Here is a 15,527-nt window from a genome sequence, read left to right as displayed (position 1 = left end):
GCTGGAGCGATAGCACAGTGGGTAGGGCATTTGCCTTGCACATGGCCAACCTGGGTTTGCATCCCAGCATCCCATATGGTCCCCAAGCACCGCCAGGAATAATTCCTGAGTGCATGAGCCAGGAGCAACCCCTGTGCATCTCCGAGTGTGACCCAAAAAGAAAAAAAAAAAAAAAAACATGGTCAGCATTCAATTCAATCTATCCTAGAGGAGATAATGAAAACTAAACTTGGAAAATGACTATTGACTCAGAAAGAAAACCAATTTGGAAGTGGTATCAGAGAGATCAAAAGAGGAATGAAACGGAGAGGAAATAGAAAATTACCTCCTGGCAGAACATAATAAACTGCTCTGTTTCAAATATGGGAATAAAGGCAGAAGTGATAGTACAGCAGGTTAGGCTCTTGCTTTGCATGCAGCAGACCCCAGTTTGATCCTCCCCTTGAACACCACCTAGAGTGATTCCTGAGCACAGAGCCAGGAGTAAGCCCTGAGTATCGCCAGGTGTGGCCCAATATTTAATACGAGAGTATTACCAGTTTGTGTGAAAATTCCCCTTTTCCTTTTTTCCCATAGTTCTCTCTATCCACGGAACTAACAAATACTACAGAAGTTTTACAGTTTTTGCTTCTGGGATTGTCAGATGAGCCAGAGCTGCAGCCCCTCATCTTTGGGGTCTTCCTGTCCCTGTACCTGATCACCGTGCTGGGGAACCTGCTCATCATCCTGGCCGTCAGCTCAGACCCCCACCTCCACACGCCCATGTACTTCTTCCTGTCCAACCTGTCCTTCGTGGACATCTGCTTCACCTCCACCATCATCCCCAAGATGCTGCAGAACATCCAGACACACAGCAGAGCCATCAGCTACGAGGGCTGCCTCACCCAGTTGTACTTTTTCACCCTCTTCACAGTACTGGATGATTTCATCCTGGCCGTCATGGCCTATGACCGCTTTGTGGCCATCTGCCACCCCCTGCATTATATGGTCATCATGAACCCCCGGCTGTGTGGGCTGCTGGTGCTGGTGTCCTGGGTCATCAGTCACCTGCATTCTTTGTTACAGAGCTTAATGGTCTTGCGTCTGTCCTTCTGCACGGACTTGGAAATCCCCCACTTTTCCTGTGAACTCATACAGATGGTGCAGCTGGCTTGTTCGAACACACTTCTGAATAACCTGGTGATGTACATCGCGGCTGTGATGCTGGGGGGCGGTCCCCTGGCTGGCATCCTTTACTCGTACTCTAAAATCGTCTCCTCCATCTGGAAAATCTCCTCAGCTCAGGGGAGGTTGAAAGCTTTCTCCACCTGTGCATCTCACCTCTCCGTGGTCTCCTTGTTCTATGGCACAATCCTGGGTGTGTACCTGGGCTCTGTTGGCACCCATGATTCACACTCGATTTCACTCCCCTCGGTGTTGTACACAGTGGTCACCCCCATGCTGAACCCCTTCATCTACAGTCTCCGGAACAAAGACATCCTGGGGGCTCTGAAACGACTTTTGCACAGAAATGCTCCAAAGGGTCTAGTAGTTCATGACTGAGGAATTTGTCCTTGATTTTAACTTCAGTTTCGAGTTTTGAGATGATGACCAGATTGTGGGATCCCGGGTGCTTCTTCTGTGTTTTTGTTTTGTTGTGGTGATTTTGGTGCACCCCAGGTTGTGCTCTGGGATGACTCCTAGCTCTGTGCTCAGGGAGAAGTTATCAAGGGCTCCAGGGACCATATGGAATGCCGGGCACACAACCTGCATCAGCTAGAGTTGAAGTGGACCGTGTTTTGTGGTCTCTCTGATGTCAACGTTCCTTCTGTAAACATTTTCTTTCTTTCATCTATTTGTTCTCTACCTGGTATTCTCAATTCTTATGTGATTTCACTTTTTGTTTTTGTATTTGGACCCCCCCCCACCCTCCCCCATAATCTTAGGACTTAGTCCTGGCTCTGCTCGGAGAAATCACTCCTTGTGGTTCCTGGGTGATATGGGATTCCGGTGATTACCACATGTAAAACACATTAGGGTTAGGACCACATTTCACACCTGACATAAAAGTCAATTCAAAGGGAATCAGAGACCTTGAGATTCAATCAGAAACCATAAAGTACATTGAGGAAAATCTAAGTAGAATGCTTTAAGATTTGGATCTCAAAGACAACTTCAATGACCTGGCCAAGGCCACGAGATCAAAAATTAACAAATGGGACCCATAAAATGAAAGATTTTCTGCATAGCAAAAGAAACACAGGCTCAAATTAAAAGACAGCTAACTGAATGGGTGGGTGGGGGCAAACACCCTACCTGCTGTGCTATTGCTCCATATTGGACGGAGCGATGTGTAACTACAAAACAAAATTTTCATTTGCTTTCCCAGAAGAATAGTCATGACTTGTTCTCCTCTATGGAAGGAAATGAAGCTGGCAGCCCTGTCTCTGTCATAGAGGACAGATGGCCTTGGAACCTTCTTTGTTCCAGTGTAAAATTCACTGTGAGATCATTGAGAGCCGATTGAGAGTCATGGAGAGCCAACGGGAGATTAGAAGAACTTTATTTTATTGCCATGGGCCAACGGATCATGATGGGCGGAAGCTCTCAGCCCCTGACACTGACACAGGTATCGAACCCAGGGCAGCTGCATGCAAGTGAAGTGGTCACCTCCTGTACTATCCTTTCTTCATTGAGTTTTTATTTTTGAGACACATGGAACCTAGCCCAGTAGCCAGTATCCTCAGCACTAGAGTTTGTAGAAATAATTAATTTTTATTTATTTATTTATTTAATTTCAAAAATGTTTCCATTTCTTATTATATTTTTTAATTTTTTAACTATTTAATGGATTGGAGCACTAGCACAGCGCATAGGGTGTTTGCCTTGCACACGGCTGACCCGGGTTCGATTCCTCCATTCCTCTCGGAGAGGCTGGCAAGTTACCGAGAGTATCCTGCCTGCATGGCAGAGCCTGGGAAGCTCCCCGTGGTGTATTCGATATGCCAAAAACAGCAACAACAAGTCTCACAATGGAGACGTTACTGGTGCCCGCTAGAGCAAATCAATGCACAATGGGATGACAGTGCTAATACAGTGCTAACTTCTTAATTGAATCACCGTGAGATAGATCCTTATCAACATCTTCATGATTGGATTTCAGTCATACAGTGTTCCAACACCCATCCCTCCACCAGTGTCCCTTTCCCAGCACCAGTGTCCCCAGGTTCCCTCCCATCACCCCCCACCTCCTACCCACCGCCTGCATCTGTGGCAGGCGCTTCTCCTCTCTCTAGATAGATAGATAGATAGATAGATAGATAGATAGATAGATAGATAGATAGATATGCATATATATATATGTCACTTGTATCACTTGTAGTCCCGTTGATCTTCGATTTGCTCGAGCGGGCGCCAGTAACATCTTTATTTGTCCCTGTCTCGAGCTAGTGCAGCCCAATGATATCTGCTTGCTCCAGGAACAGGAAGAGCCTCAAATTGTTCATTCAGAGATTTGACAAAGAAATCTGACCATCTAGTTGGTGGGCGGCCACGAGATCTTCTGACGTCCCGTGGAATCAGTCGGTAACAGCTCTAGTCCAGCGGTCGTCTCTGAATCGAATTACATGATCGGCCCATCTGCTTTTGATTATATATATATATATATATATATATATATATATATATAGGGCACTGTGGTTTGCAATATTGAACTGAATGGTTATTAAGCATATCCCTTACCTATTTTTAACCCTCATCTCTTGTCAGCGTGATCATTCCCTGCTATTATTGTCGTACTGGTCTCTTCTCTATCTTACCTACCCTCAGCCTCACACACACTTGTGGTTAGTTCTGACCATTGACCAGTCCTCCTAACTCCCCCTAATTCCCTGGCCATGGATATTATTCTTCTACTTGTTCTTCCTATATCTGTCATTTTATATCTGTCCCCTTCCTTCTGAGTCATTTACTCAGCATGATACTCTTCATGTTCATCTTAAATACATTTATTTTTATTTAAACACCATCATTTATAGTTTTCATAATACAGTTGTTTCAGGCATTAAGTGTTCCAGTACCATGAGTGTGACCATCCCTCCACCAATGTCCCTAATTTCCCTCCCAATCCTAACCTGTCCCCTTAGATGCCTGACACATTTGCTTTATATAGTTTTCTCCAACGAGATGAAAGAAATTGCAAATAGAATGATCAGAAAGTAAATCAGTAAAATTCAATTTGCTGTATGATTTTAACCTATGGAAACATAGAAATGAAAACCCTTTAATACAATATAAATAATATATCTATTCTAATTTAAACAAGTAAATTATCAGTTCTGGAATTTAGAATACATTACTTTCAATTTTATTTTGTACTTGGCTTTCATTATGTTCATAATCATGCCTTACTAGTCATTAATAAAACTTAATAAATTTCTGAACTAATATATTTTGGAGTTTACATGAATTAGGTAAGGCCTACAAAGTGATTTCTGGTCATGTGTCAGAAATATTGAAGGATTCTTTTTTTTTTTTTTTTTTGCTTTTTGGGTCATACCCAGCGATGCTCAGGGGTCAATCCTGGCTCCGCACTCAGGAATTGCTCCCGGCAGTGCTGGGGGGGCCATATGGGATGCCGGGGATCGAACTCAGGTCGGCCGCGTGCAAGGCAAACGCCCTACCCACTGTGCTATCACTCCGGCCCCCATGAAGGATTCTTATTAACCAATAAGAAAACAGGGAAGCTTGGAATCCTTTTTCTCGAGTGATGTATATTTTTTAATCCTGTTTTATTTTCCTATAAGAATTGTCATTCTTTTTTTTTTAAATTTTTTTATTAGAGAATCACTGTGACGTACAGTTACAAACTTATGAACTTTTGTGTTTGCATTTCACTCATACAGCAACCGTTTACCCGTCCCTCCACCAGTGCCCATTCACCTCCACCAGTAACCCCAGTATCCCTCTCACCACCTCCACCCCATCCCCCACCACCCCACCCTGCCTCTGCTGCAGGGCATTCCCTTTTGTTCTCTCTTCTTTTGAATGTTGTAGTTTGCAATAGAGGTACTGAGTGGCCTTCATGTTCGGTCTATAGTCTACTTTTAGTTCACATCTTCCAATCCAAATGAATCCTCCCAACATCCTCTACTTGGTGTTCCCTTCTCTGTCTGAGCTGCCCTTTCCCCCACCATGTGAGGCCAGTTTCCAAGTTGTGGGGCAGACTTAAGAATTGTCATTCTTATAATGTAAGAATTACAATGTAAGAATTGCATGATATAAAAACATTGCATTAAGAATAATAAAAAGTGTAAGAATTGTTATGAGTTGTACCACTCATATTTATGAAGCAATTATGCTCCATGATCTAAGCACAGGGGCAAGAGTGATAACACAGCTGGTGGGAAATTTGCCTTGCACGCAGACAACCCAGGTGCAATCCTCAGCATCCCATATGGTCCCCTAATCACCGCCAGAAGTAATTCCTGAGTGCAGAGCCAGGAGGAACCCCTGAGCATCACTGGATGTGACCCAAAAAGAAAAAGGAAAAGATCTAAGCATAAATGCTATTTTATTATTGAAAACTATCTGATAACTGTTTGTCCCTTTGTGTAGGTGATGCCTCTGTATTTCATTCTTTTGCCTGCACTTCCTGAGTAATCATCATCATCATCATCATCATCATCCCGTTGATCATCGATTTTCTAGAGCGGTCTCAGTGACGTCTCCATTCGTCCTTGCCCTGAGATTTTAGCAGCCTCTCTTTACTCCTTCCCAAAGGTACTGCATGGAGGCTCTTTCAGGGTCAGGGGGATGAGACTCAACATTGTTACTGGTTTGGGCATATGAATACGCCACAGGGAGCTTGCCAGGCTCTCCCATGTGGACAGGAAACTCTCGGTAGCTTGCCAGGTTCTCCAAAGGGGAGAATTAGGCTATAAAATGTCACTCGGCTGCACACTCCTGGGAGGTTGCTCTTATAGTCTCTGGATGTTGGCCATTGGTGGGATTACACGGCACAGGGGGCAGTTTCTGGGTGTGACCGCCTAGCTACTGGAAAATAGATGTGGGTTATATAGGGAGAAAAACTGTAAAACTGCTTCACAAGATTCTATTTTCTAATACACACACACATACATATATACATACATATATACATACATACTATTTTAAAAGACAGTTACAAATATACATGTGTGAGTTTATGAGTAAGTGCAAGTCAGAAGAATCTGTCTGCAACGGAGTGTATCATGTATTACGATCAATCTCATCAGTGTTCTCAACAGGCCAGAGGTTCAAATATACTATCATAGAATGATGCTGGGAAACACCTTCGCTTATTGCTACTTTTTTTTAACAATGAGTTTAAAAGACTCGAAAGCACCAAAGTCTTCTGCTTATACCATCCCTGCCACTCAGTCAAGCGCCACTGCTTGAGTCTGAATATTGTACCTTGCATTGTGGCAGCAGTGTTTCCAATGAGTGACTCAGAAAAGAATCAAATGCCTTAAAAAATAAAAATAAGGGGCTGGAGCAATAGCACAGCGGGTAGGGCATGTTTGTCTTGCACGCGGCTGACCTGAGTTCGATTCCCAACATCCCATATGGTCCCCTGAGCACCGCCAGGGGTAATTCCTGAGTGCAGAGCCAGGAGTGACCCCTGTGCATCGCCGGGTGTGAGCTAAAAAGCAAAATAAATAAATAAATAAAAATAAATAAATAAACCTGGGCCAGAGCCATAGTACAGAGGGAAGGCACCTTCATTGAATGCGGCCAACCTGGGTTCAATCCCCGGCATCCCATACTGTCCCCCTAATATGCCAGGAGTAATTTCTGAGGGCAGAGCCAGGAGTGACCCCTCGGCATGACCAGGTGTGACCCCCAGTCCTCCCCGCCCTCCAAAAAAAAACCCTGCAAGTAAAGTACAGCATACCTAGTTTTTTTCTAGAAGTGAAACAATTCATGAAAAAATTAAGGAAAGAATACACTGTATTTGATTGGGAATGCTAGCAGCTTCAGAAACAAAGCTGGGTGAAGACAAACAATGCAAGAGCCTGGGGGCAGGGGGCTTCCAGTGGAACAGGGAAACTCTTTTTTAAAAGAAAAATAATTATGGGGCTGGAGTCATAGCACAGCGGGTAGAGCGTTTGCCTTGCATGCGGCCAACCCGGGTTCGATTCCCAGCATCCCATATGGTCCCCTGAGCACCGCCAGGGGTAATTCCTGAGTGCAGAGCCAGGAGTGACCCCTGTGCATCGCCAGGTGTGACCCAAAAAACAACAACAAAAATAATAATAATAACATATTTTTTTAAAAATTAGGGCACAGGGGGCCAGAGTGATAGCACAGTTAGTCGGTCATTTGCCTTGCACCCAGCTGACTCCCATTTGCCTTGCACCCAGCTGACCCCGTTTCAATCCCCAGCATCCCATATGGTCCTCTTAGCCTGCCAGAGATGTGCTTGCTTTGAAAGCTTTTGAACCTTTAGAAAGAAGGGAGATGAGAGCAGACTCACTCCCCTACATTTGAAATACACCCACATGCGTATTTTCTTGGTAAGCAGAACTCAAGCTTCTGTCCATGGGGACTATTTATTAGCAATTAATTAAGGCACCCTCTTGGAATTTATTTATTCATTTAAATCAATTTATGACCTGGGGCTGGAGCAATAGCACAGCGGGTAGGGCGTTTGCCTTGCACATGTCCGACCTGGGTTCGATTCCCAGCATCCCAAATGGTCCCCTGAGCACCACCGGGGGTAATTCCTGAGTGTAGAGCCAGGAGTGACCCCTGTGCATCGCCAGGTGTGACCCAAAAAGCAAAAAAAGAATCAGTTCATGACCTTTGATAAAATTGCATTCTCCAGAGTATTAACCAAGGCAGAGGCTATTATGAACAATGAATGTAAAATTCAGATGACTGTGTAGGGTGGGTGGACTTCATCTCTTTATATGTTGACCAGATGAAGGCATAGAGAAAATTTCATTTAAAATGAAATGGTGGGGCTGGAGCAATAGCACAGCGGGTAGGGCATTTGCCTTGCACGCAGTCAACCCATGTTTGATTCCCAGCATCCCATATGGTCCCCTGAGTGCTGCCAGAGGTGATTCCTGAGTGCAGAGCCAAGAGTAACCCCTGTGCATTGCCGGTGTGACCCAAAAAGAAAAAAATAAATAAATAAATAAATAAATAAAATGAAATGGTGAGTAAATATTATTATTGAAAGAAATCCACTAATGCGAGAGACAGTCTCAATTAGTCATTGTGCCCCTTTCTAGAAGACAGTACTCTTTCTTCATGGAATTGTTAGTGAAGTAATTCCACTGTGGTCCTTGAGGACAAACCACACAATTTGGTGACTGCTGTCATGGAATTCTCGGATACTTATGGCTCCTGCACACACACACACACACACACACACACACACACACACACACACACACACACACGCCCACCACTCCCCCATTGATGTCTAGGATTTTTCCTTCCTGTCTGCAACTCTGTGTGGATTTCCTTATTGTTAGATAACATTCATTTCTTTTTAAAAATAAACATTGAGGGGGCTGGAGCGATAGCACAGCGGGTAGGGCATTTGCCTTGCATGTGGCCGACCCAGGTTCGATTCCCAGCATCCCATATAGTCCCTCGAGTACTGCCAGGAGTAATTCCTGAGTGCATGAGCCAGGAGTAACCCCTGTGCATCGCCGGGTGCGACCCAAAAAGCAAAAAATAAAAAATAAAAATAAAATAAATAAATAAACATTGATTCTGGGTCCTCTTCGGTGGTTGGAACATAGCTTTCTCAACAGGCTCCAGCGTTTTCCTGTCCCATTTGTGGGGGAGGGGTGGGAAATCAAAGCCTCAGGGAAGAATATGTGAAAGACTAAGTATAAATTTCGGAACACAAATATAACTAATGAAATCAAGGATAGTCTAAATGGAATCATGAGAAAAGATTTAACGGTAGCACAACTGAAATTATATAACAGTTAGGAGCAAGATGAATATACAAAATAATCAGGACTTAAGACTCTTGGAAAATAAAAGGTCCATCATCACTATCGTTAATATTCCAGAATAATCTGAGGGGGAAAAAAAAGAGGGTCAATTTAAATGTCTTTGTCAAAATAATCATCAAAGTAGTCCTAACATTTTGTTTGTTTTTGCATCTCACCTGTGGGTGAACCACTCCTTCCTGAGTAACAGAAACTATAATTTATGTCTGCTTATTGCTGATTATTGACTTTTATTCTCTCCATCAGGATTCTGCTTTTCAATTCAGTGTTCCCAGTACCTTTCTTAGTCATTGGCAAGATGGTAAATAATACATGTACCTAAGTTAAATGTTTAATAAAAGACACACATTTTTGGAGCCAAACTTCTAGAAGAAATCTAGGTATGCTGTACTTTACTTGCAGGGCTTTTTTTTGGAGGGCGGGGAGGACTGGGGTCACACCTGGTCATGCCGAGGGGTCACTCCTGGCTCTGCCCTCAGAAATTACTCCTGGCATATTAGGGGGACAGTATGGGATGCCGGGGATTGAACCCAGGTTGGCCGCATTCAACGAAGGTGCCTTCCCTCTGTACTATGGCTCTGGCCCAGGTTTATTTATTTATTTATTTATTTATTTGTTTATTTATTTTGCTTTTTAGGTACCATCTCTCAAACCCCAAGGGACATTTTTTGGGTTTTTTTCGTTTTGTTTTGTTTTGTTTTTCTTTTTGGGTCACACCCAGCGATGCACAAGTATCACCCCTGGCGGTGCTCAGGGAACCATATGGAATGCTGGGAATAGAAGCCGGGTCTGCCACGTGCAAGGCAAATGCCCTACCCGCTGTGCTATCGCTCCACCCCCCCAAGGGACATTTTAATGAATAAAAATGATTCAATGTCTGCACTCATTTGTGGAATATGAAGTAACATAATAGGAGACTAACACCTAAGGATAGTAGAGATAAGGGCCAGGAGGATTGTTCCACGGCTTGGAAGCCGTTCTTATGTGCTGGGGGAAAAGGCAGTTAGGATAGAGAAGGAACCACTAAGTAAAGTATCTCCAGAGTTAAAAAAAAAAAAAAGTCAATACGACAATAAAATTACAGGTATCCTTATATAAGATAAACCAAAATTTAAATTCTACATCACACTATTCATATATGTTTTTATTATTCACAATTATGTATCGAAGCAATAAAAGTTAGTGCCCATAGGTCTGGGGTGGGGCTGTATATACAGGTTAAGCATCGTTTAGAATTTTCTGTGCTAGAGAAATAGCCCATTGGGTAGGGCACTTGCTTTGCCTGCAGCTAATCCTGGTTCAATCCCCGGCACCCAATATAGTCCCCTAAACCCCACCAGAATGACCCCTAAGTGCAGATCCAGGAGTAATCCCTGAGCACCACCAGGCATGACCCAAAAAACAAACCAACCAAACAGCATTGATTAGAATTTTCAATCATTTTTATTGAACATTTCCGTTTTGCTTCTTGAAAGCTCCCAGTATTGTCTCCAAGATGAGGTCTTTCTTTATTGCACAGAAAATATTTCCCCCTTCTACATTTTGTCAGCGCTGAGAGAGTGATGATGAATGACCAAATACATCTGGGTTGCCAACATGCACCTCGGGCAGAACAGAATAGCAGGAGAGAGGGGCTGGAGCGGTAGCATAGCGGGTAAGGCTTTTGCCTTGCACGCGGCCGACCCAGGTTCGATTCCCAGCATCCCATCTGGACCCTGAGCATGACCAGGGGTAATTCCTGAGTGCACAGCCAGGAGTGACCCCTGAGCATCGTTGGGTGTGACCCAAAAAGAAAAAAAAAAAGAAAAAAAGAAAAAGAAAGAATATCAGGAGAGAGTAGAATAGAAAATGGATACATGTGTGCCCAGGAAAAAAAGAATAAAAGTTTAGGGTCTGGGCTGGAGTGATAGCACAGCGGGTAGGGCGTTTGCCCTTGCATGTTGCCGACCCGGGTTCGATTCCCAGCATCCCCTATGATCCCCAGAGCACCGCCAGGAGTAATTCCTGAGTGCAGAACCAGGAGTAACCCCTGAGCATCGCCGGGTGAGACCCAAAAAGAAAAAAAAGTTTAGGGTCTTGGGACCTTGCACGTGGTCAATCTGGGTTCTATTCTCGATATCCCATAGGGTCCCCCAAGCACCATCAAGGGTGTGACCTGAGTGCATGAGCCAGGAGTAACCCCTGAGCATCATCGAGCATGACCCCAAAATCAAAAATTAATAAACATTTTTTTTAAGTTCAGGGTCTTTTCAATATAGAGGGGAACATACACAAAAACAGAATAGGAAATTGTCATGACTTTAAATTTAGGGGAACCTGCTGACTGGCTATGGGAAATACCCCCGCCTCTGCCCTTCATGTGCCAATTATTTTCAGTCTGTTGTTTGTTTGTTTGTTTGTTTGGGGATCACACCCTGTGGTGCTCAGGGTTCTCTCCTGGCTCTGAGCTCAAGGATCACTGGTGGTAGAGCTTGAGGGACTCTATGGGATGCCGGGATGGAGTCTGGTACCCCATATGCAAGGCAAATGACCTCCCCACTATACTATCACTCCAAACCCCACATACCAGTTGTTGATGTGCTCAGAGAGTGGCCTTGGGGCTGGAGCGATAGCACAGCAGGTAGGGCATTTGCCTTGCAAGTGGCCGACCTGGGTTCGATTCCCGGCATCCTATATGGTCCCCTGAGCACCACCAGGAGTGATTCCTGAGTGCATGAGCCAGGAGGAACCCCTGTGCATGACCAGGTGTGACCCTCCCCCCCCCAAAAAAAAGAAAGAAAAATGAAAAAAGAAAGAGAGTGACCTTAACATCTCTGTCAACACTGATTCATAGGATGGGAGCCCAGGTGGGGGAGTGATATGGTATTGAATGAATGACTTGTCACAAATGCTGCCTGATCCCATGTGCTGCCTGCACCCATGTCACCAAGCACATGTGGTGCCTGAGCACATGTGTCACCTGCATCTCCCCTCTTGAGATGTGGACTTTCATGCTTTCCTGTCTAATGCTGGAGTGTGTTGGTACAATTAACACTTGTGCTAATGTTCCAGAATGTTAGCACAAGTGTTAATTGTGTCAAAGAACTGGTCTTTGGATCCTAGTGATAGTGCAGTGGGAAGGGCACTTGTTTTGTATGAAGTGGAAATCTGGGCTCCAGCTCCAACACCCCGTATGATCCCTGGCACCCCACTAGGACTCATCCCCGAGCACTGCTTGATGTGCCCTCTCCCCAAATAAATACAAATAAGAAAACAAAAAGAACCAAAAAACTCACTGATCCCGAGAGTAATACACTTGTGCTGAGATGTTTTAAATGTCCCCCCGTGGTTCCATCTCTACACGTCTGGGTCCGCCCAGGGCAATAGCGCTGCATCCAGCCTTCCACACAGTCCTGGACAGTGACTTACAGGCCCAAAGATCGTCAGTGACTCCCCGGTGAGGAACAGAGGACCCCTGAGAGCCAAATCTAAGAGGTTTGGAGGCATCCGTTCAGCTGGCACCCTGGGCAACTGGGCAAAGGTTTGAGCAAAGCAAGGGCAAAGTGGTCCTTTGAAGAATCTCTGCAGCTGTCCCCAGGGACCTGTTGTGCTGGGGTCCACCACCAAATCCCACATGTTTTGGGGGTCATGATCAAAGTTTTTGGGGTCATGATCAAAGGAGACATCAAATAAAATTGGAAGGAGTGAATTCACACCAGCTGGCGGGCTTTCCGGAAGCACAGAATTTGATTAGGAAAAAACACATCCTGCCATGCCTGTTATTTTCATAAACACCCACAAAATTAGCTTAACTCACTGGGCCCATGTCCTGGCACCCAGTAAATTTATGTAGCATAGTGAAGCAAGCATTGATATAGAAGAGCGAAAAAGTGATTACACAAAGGAATCAAGTATTGTTCATTAACCAAGTCACTCTTGTGGGCCCCAAGCCATTGTTCCTATTTCACTCCGTGACTGGCAGGCATCCTTGTGAAGGGGTTACGAGAAATTATGTATACAGTTATCAAATAACTCCGCGAAGTAAAAAGTAAACTTCTAAACGAAATGTCATTATTTTACTATCACTGTCACTGTCACTGTCATCCCATTGCTCATCGATTTGCTCGAGTGGGCACTAGTGACATGTCCATGGTGAGACTTGTTGTTACTTTTTTTGGCATATCGAATACGCCATGGTAGCCTGCCAAGTTCTGATACTCTCGGTAGCTAGCTGGGCACCCCGAGAGGGGAGGATGAATCAAACCCAGGTTGACTGCATGCAAGGCAAAAGCCCTACCCACTGTGCTATCGCTCCAGCCCTATAACAAACAAAAACTCATAGCTGAACAATAGCTCAACATGCCTGAAAAAGAGACTTTCTCCTGCACCCACTATACAATTCTTCTTGACCACTGATTCAAATTTTGAAGAATTTAATTTTTGCTTCCACACGCTCGGGCCAAGCCTCACGCATGAGCAGCCATGTGACAAATCACCATAAAGGGAAATATATATATACATATATGTATGTATATATGCCTGTTGGAGACCCCAGCAAGCTAACAAGAGTATCCTGCCTGCAAAGAAGAGCCTGGCAAGCTCCCTATGGTGTATTCTATATGCCAAATACAGTAACAATAACAGGTCTCATCCCTTGACCCTGAAAAGAGCCTCCAATCGTTGGGAAAAATGAGTAAGGAGAGGCTGCTAAAATCTCAGGGCTGGGACAAGCAGAGACATTACTGGCACCCGCTCGAATAAATCAATGAACAATGGGATAACAGTGATACAGTGACAGTGATGAACTAAGGAAAGGAGAAGTATGCCCGTAGATGAAATTCTGCCATGGAGTGGATCTCTCCTAAACAGGATGAGATCTCTATCTGAGAAGAGTTTTCTTGGGTCTGGAATCATAGCACAGCAGGTAGGGCGATTGCCTTGCACACGGCCGACTTGGGTTCAATTCCAAGCATCCCACATGGTCCCTTGAGCACCGCCAGGAGTGATTCCTGAGTGTAGAGCCAGGAGTAACCGTTGAGCATTGCCGGGTGTGACCCAAAAACAAACAAACAAACAAACAAAATAGCTGTGGGTGCCAGTGATACACCCCCCTCCCCCCCTTAGGATGAGAAGAACTTCCTCCCCCACCCAAGGAAGGGCTTTTGTATGTTGATTGTGCTACTTCATCTGCGTGTAATTGCTACCCCCAAGCCTTGGTGATTGCTCTCTATAACCCAGGAGGGAGAGACTAGCCTGAGGGGCGGTGGGAGATGGGAATAAGGGGCAGGAGGAAACCAATGCGACATGCAGGGAGACTGGATTAGGTGCATGGGGAGAGTGGAATAAACAGAGACTGATCACCAGTCAGTTTAGCCGCCCTGTTCCCTCCTTCATTTGACTGTTGGCAGCTGGCCAGGGTTGGGAAGCAGCGCTAGCTCCACCAAACACACGTGGAGAGCACCCTGTCACTGTCACTGTCACTGTCATCCCGCTGCTCATCGATGTGCTCGAGCGGGCACCAGTAATGTCTCCATTGTGAGACTTGTTTGTTACTGGTTTTGGCATGTTGAATACGCCACAGCTAGCTTGCCAGGCTCTGCTGTGCGGGTGAGATGCTCTCGGTAGCTTGCCGGGCTCTCTGAGAGGAGTAGAGGAATCGAACCCGGGTCGGCCACGTGCAAGGAGAACGCCCTACCGCTTGCTATCGCTCCAGCCCACACACATTTTTTTGTTTTTTGGGTCATACCCAGTGATATTCAGGGGTCACTCCTGGCTCTGCACTCAGTAATTACTCCTGGTGGTGCTCGGGGCACCATATGGGATTCTGGGAGTCGAACCCTGGTCGGCCGCGTGAAAGGCAAACGCCCTATCCACTGTGCTATTGCTCCAGCCCACCACACACTTTTTTAAACACATAGGATGGTACTGATTTTACCATCCTATGATTTACAGAGATGTTAATAGTAAATTTCCCTACTCATGAGCATTTCCTTTCTTTTCTTGTTTTGTTGTTGTTGTATTTTTGTTTGTTTTGTTCGGGGGCCACACACAGCCATGCTCAGGGCTGACCCCTGGCTCTGTGCTCAGGGATCACTCCTGGTGGGGCTCGGGGGACCCTATGTGATGCCAGGGATCGAACCCGGGTCGGTAGTGTGCAAGGCAAGTGCTCTCCCCACTATACTACATCGTTCCAGCCCACCCTTCAGTTTGTTTTAGCTATATTTTGGTTAAATGTTTTCCTGAATTTTTTTTCCATTTCAGTGCAGTTGCAAACAGGAATGTTTCTATTACTTCTCTCAGATGGATTACTCCTTGTAAAGAAAAGCAGTTTATATTTGAAGATTTATTTTTTATTCTATCATTCTTCTGAGTTTGCATATTCTGGGAGCGTTTTTTTTCTTTTTTTGAGGGGAGAGGGTAATTTTGCTTTGTTTTATTGGTATTAAGGCCACACCCAGCAGTGCTCAGAACTTGCTCTTGACTCTCTGCTCAGGGGTCCTCCCTGGAGGGGCTCGGTGAACCCTATGGGGTGCGGGGTATCGAACCCAGGTC

At 45.0% G+C, this 15,527-nt stretch overlaps 1 protein-coding gene across 1 annotated transcript; it reads left to right on the top strand.

Moving 5' to 3' along the window:
• Positions 1-597: 597 nt before the first annotated feature.
• LOC101546743 (olfactory receptor 19-like) lies at positions 598-1,542 on the top strand. Its single transcript, XM_004614962.3, has one exon. It carries the CDS (start codon positions 763-765, stop codon positions 1,540-1,542), a length of 780 nt encoding a protein of 259 aa, XP_004615019.3. The 5' UTR covers positions 598-762.
• The last annotated feature ends 13,985 nt before the right edge of the window (positions 1,543-15,527 follow it).

Source organism: Sorex araneus, chromosome 2 (assembly GCF_027595985.1).
Source record: "Sorex araneus isolate mSorAra2 chromosome 2, mSorAra2.pri, whole genome shotgun sequence".
NCBI lineage: Eukaryota > Metazoa > Chordata > Mammalia > Eulipotyphla > Soricidae > Sorex > Sorex araneus.
The sequence above is the reverse complement of the archived record's forward strand: the minus strand, read 5'-3'. Positions and strand labels throughout refer to the sequence as shown.

What these genes read in the sequence shown, in the direction of transcription:
- LOC101546743 (XM_004614962.3), top strand. Translation starts at nt 763, where the DNA reads ATGTACTTCTTCCTGTCCAACCTGTCCTTCGTGGACATCTGCTTCACC.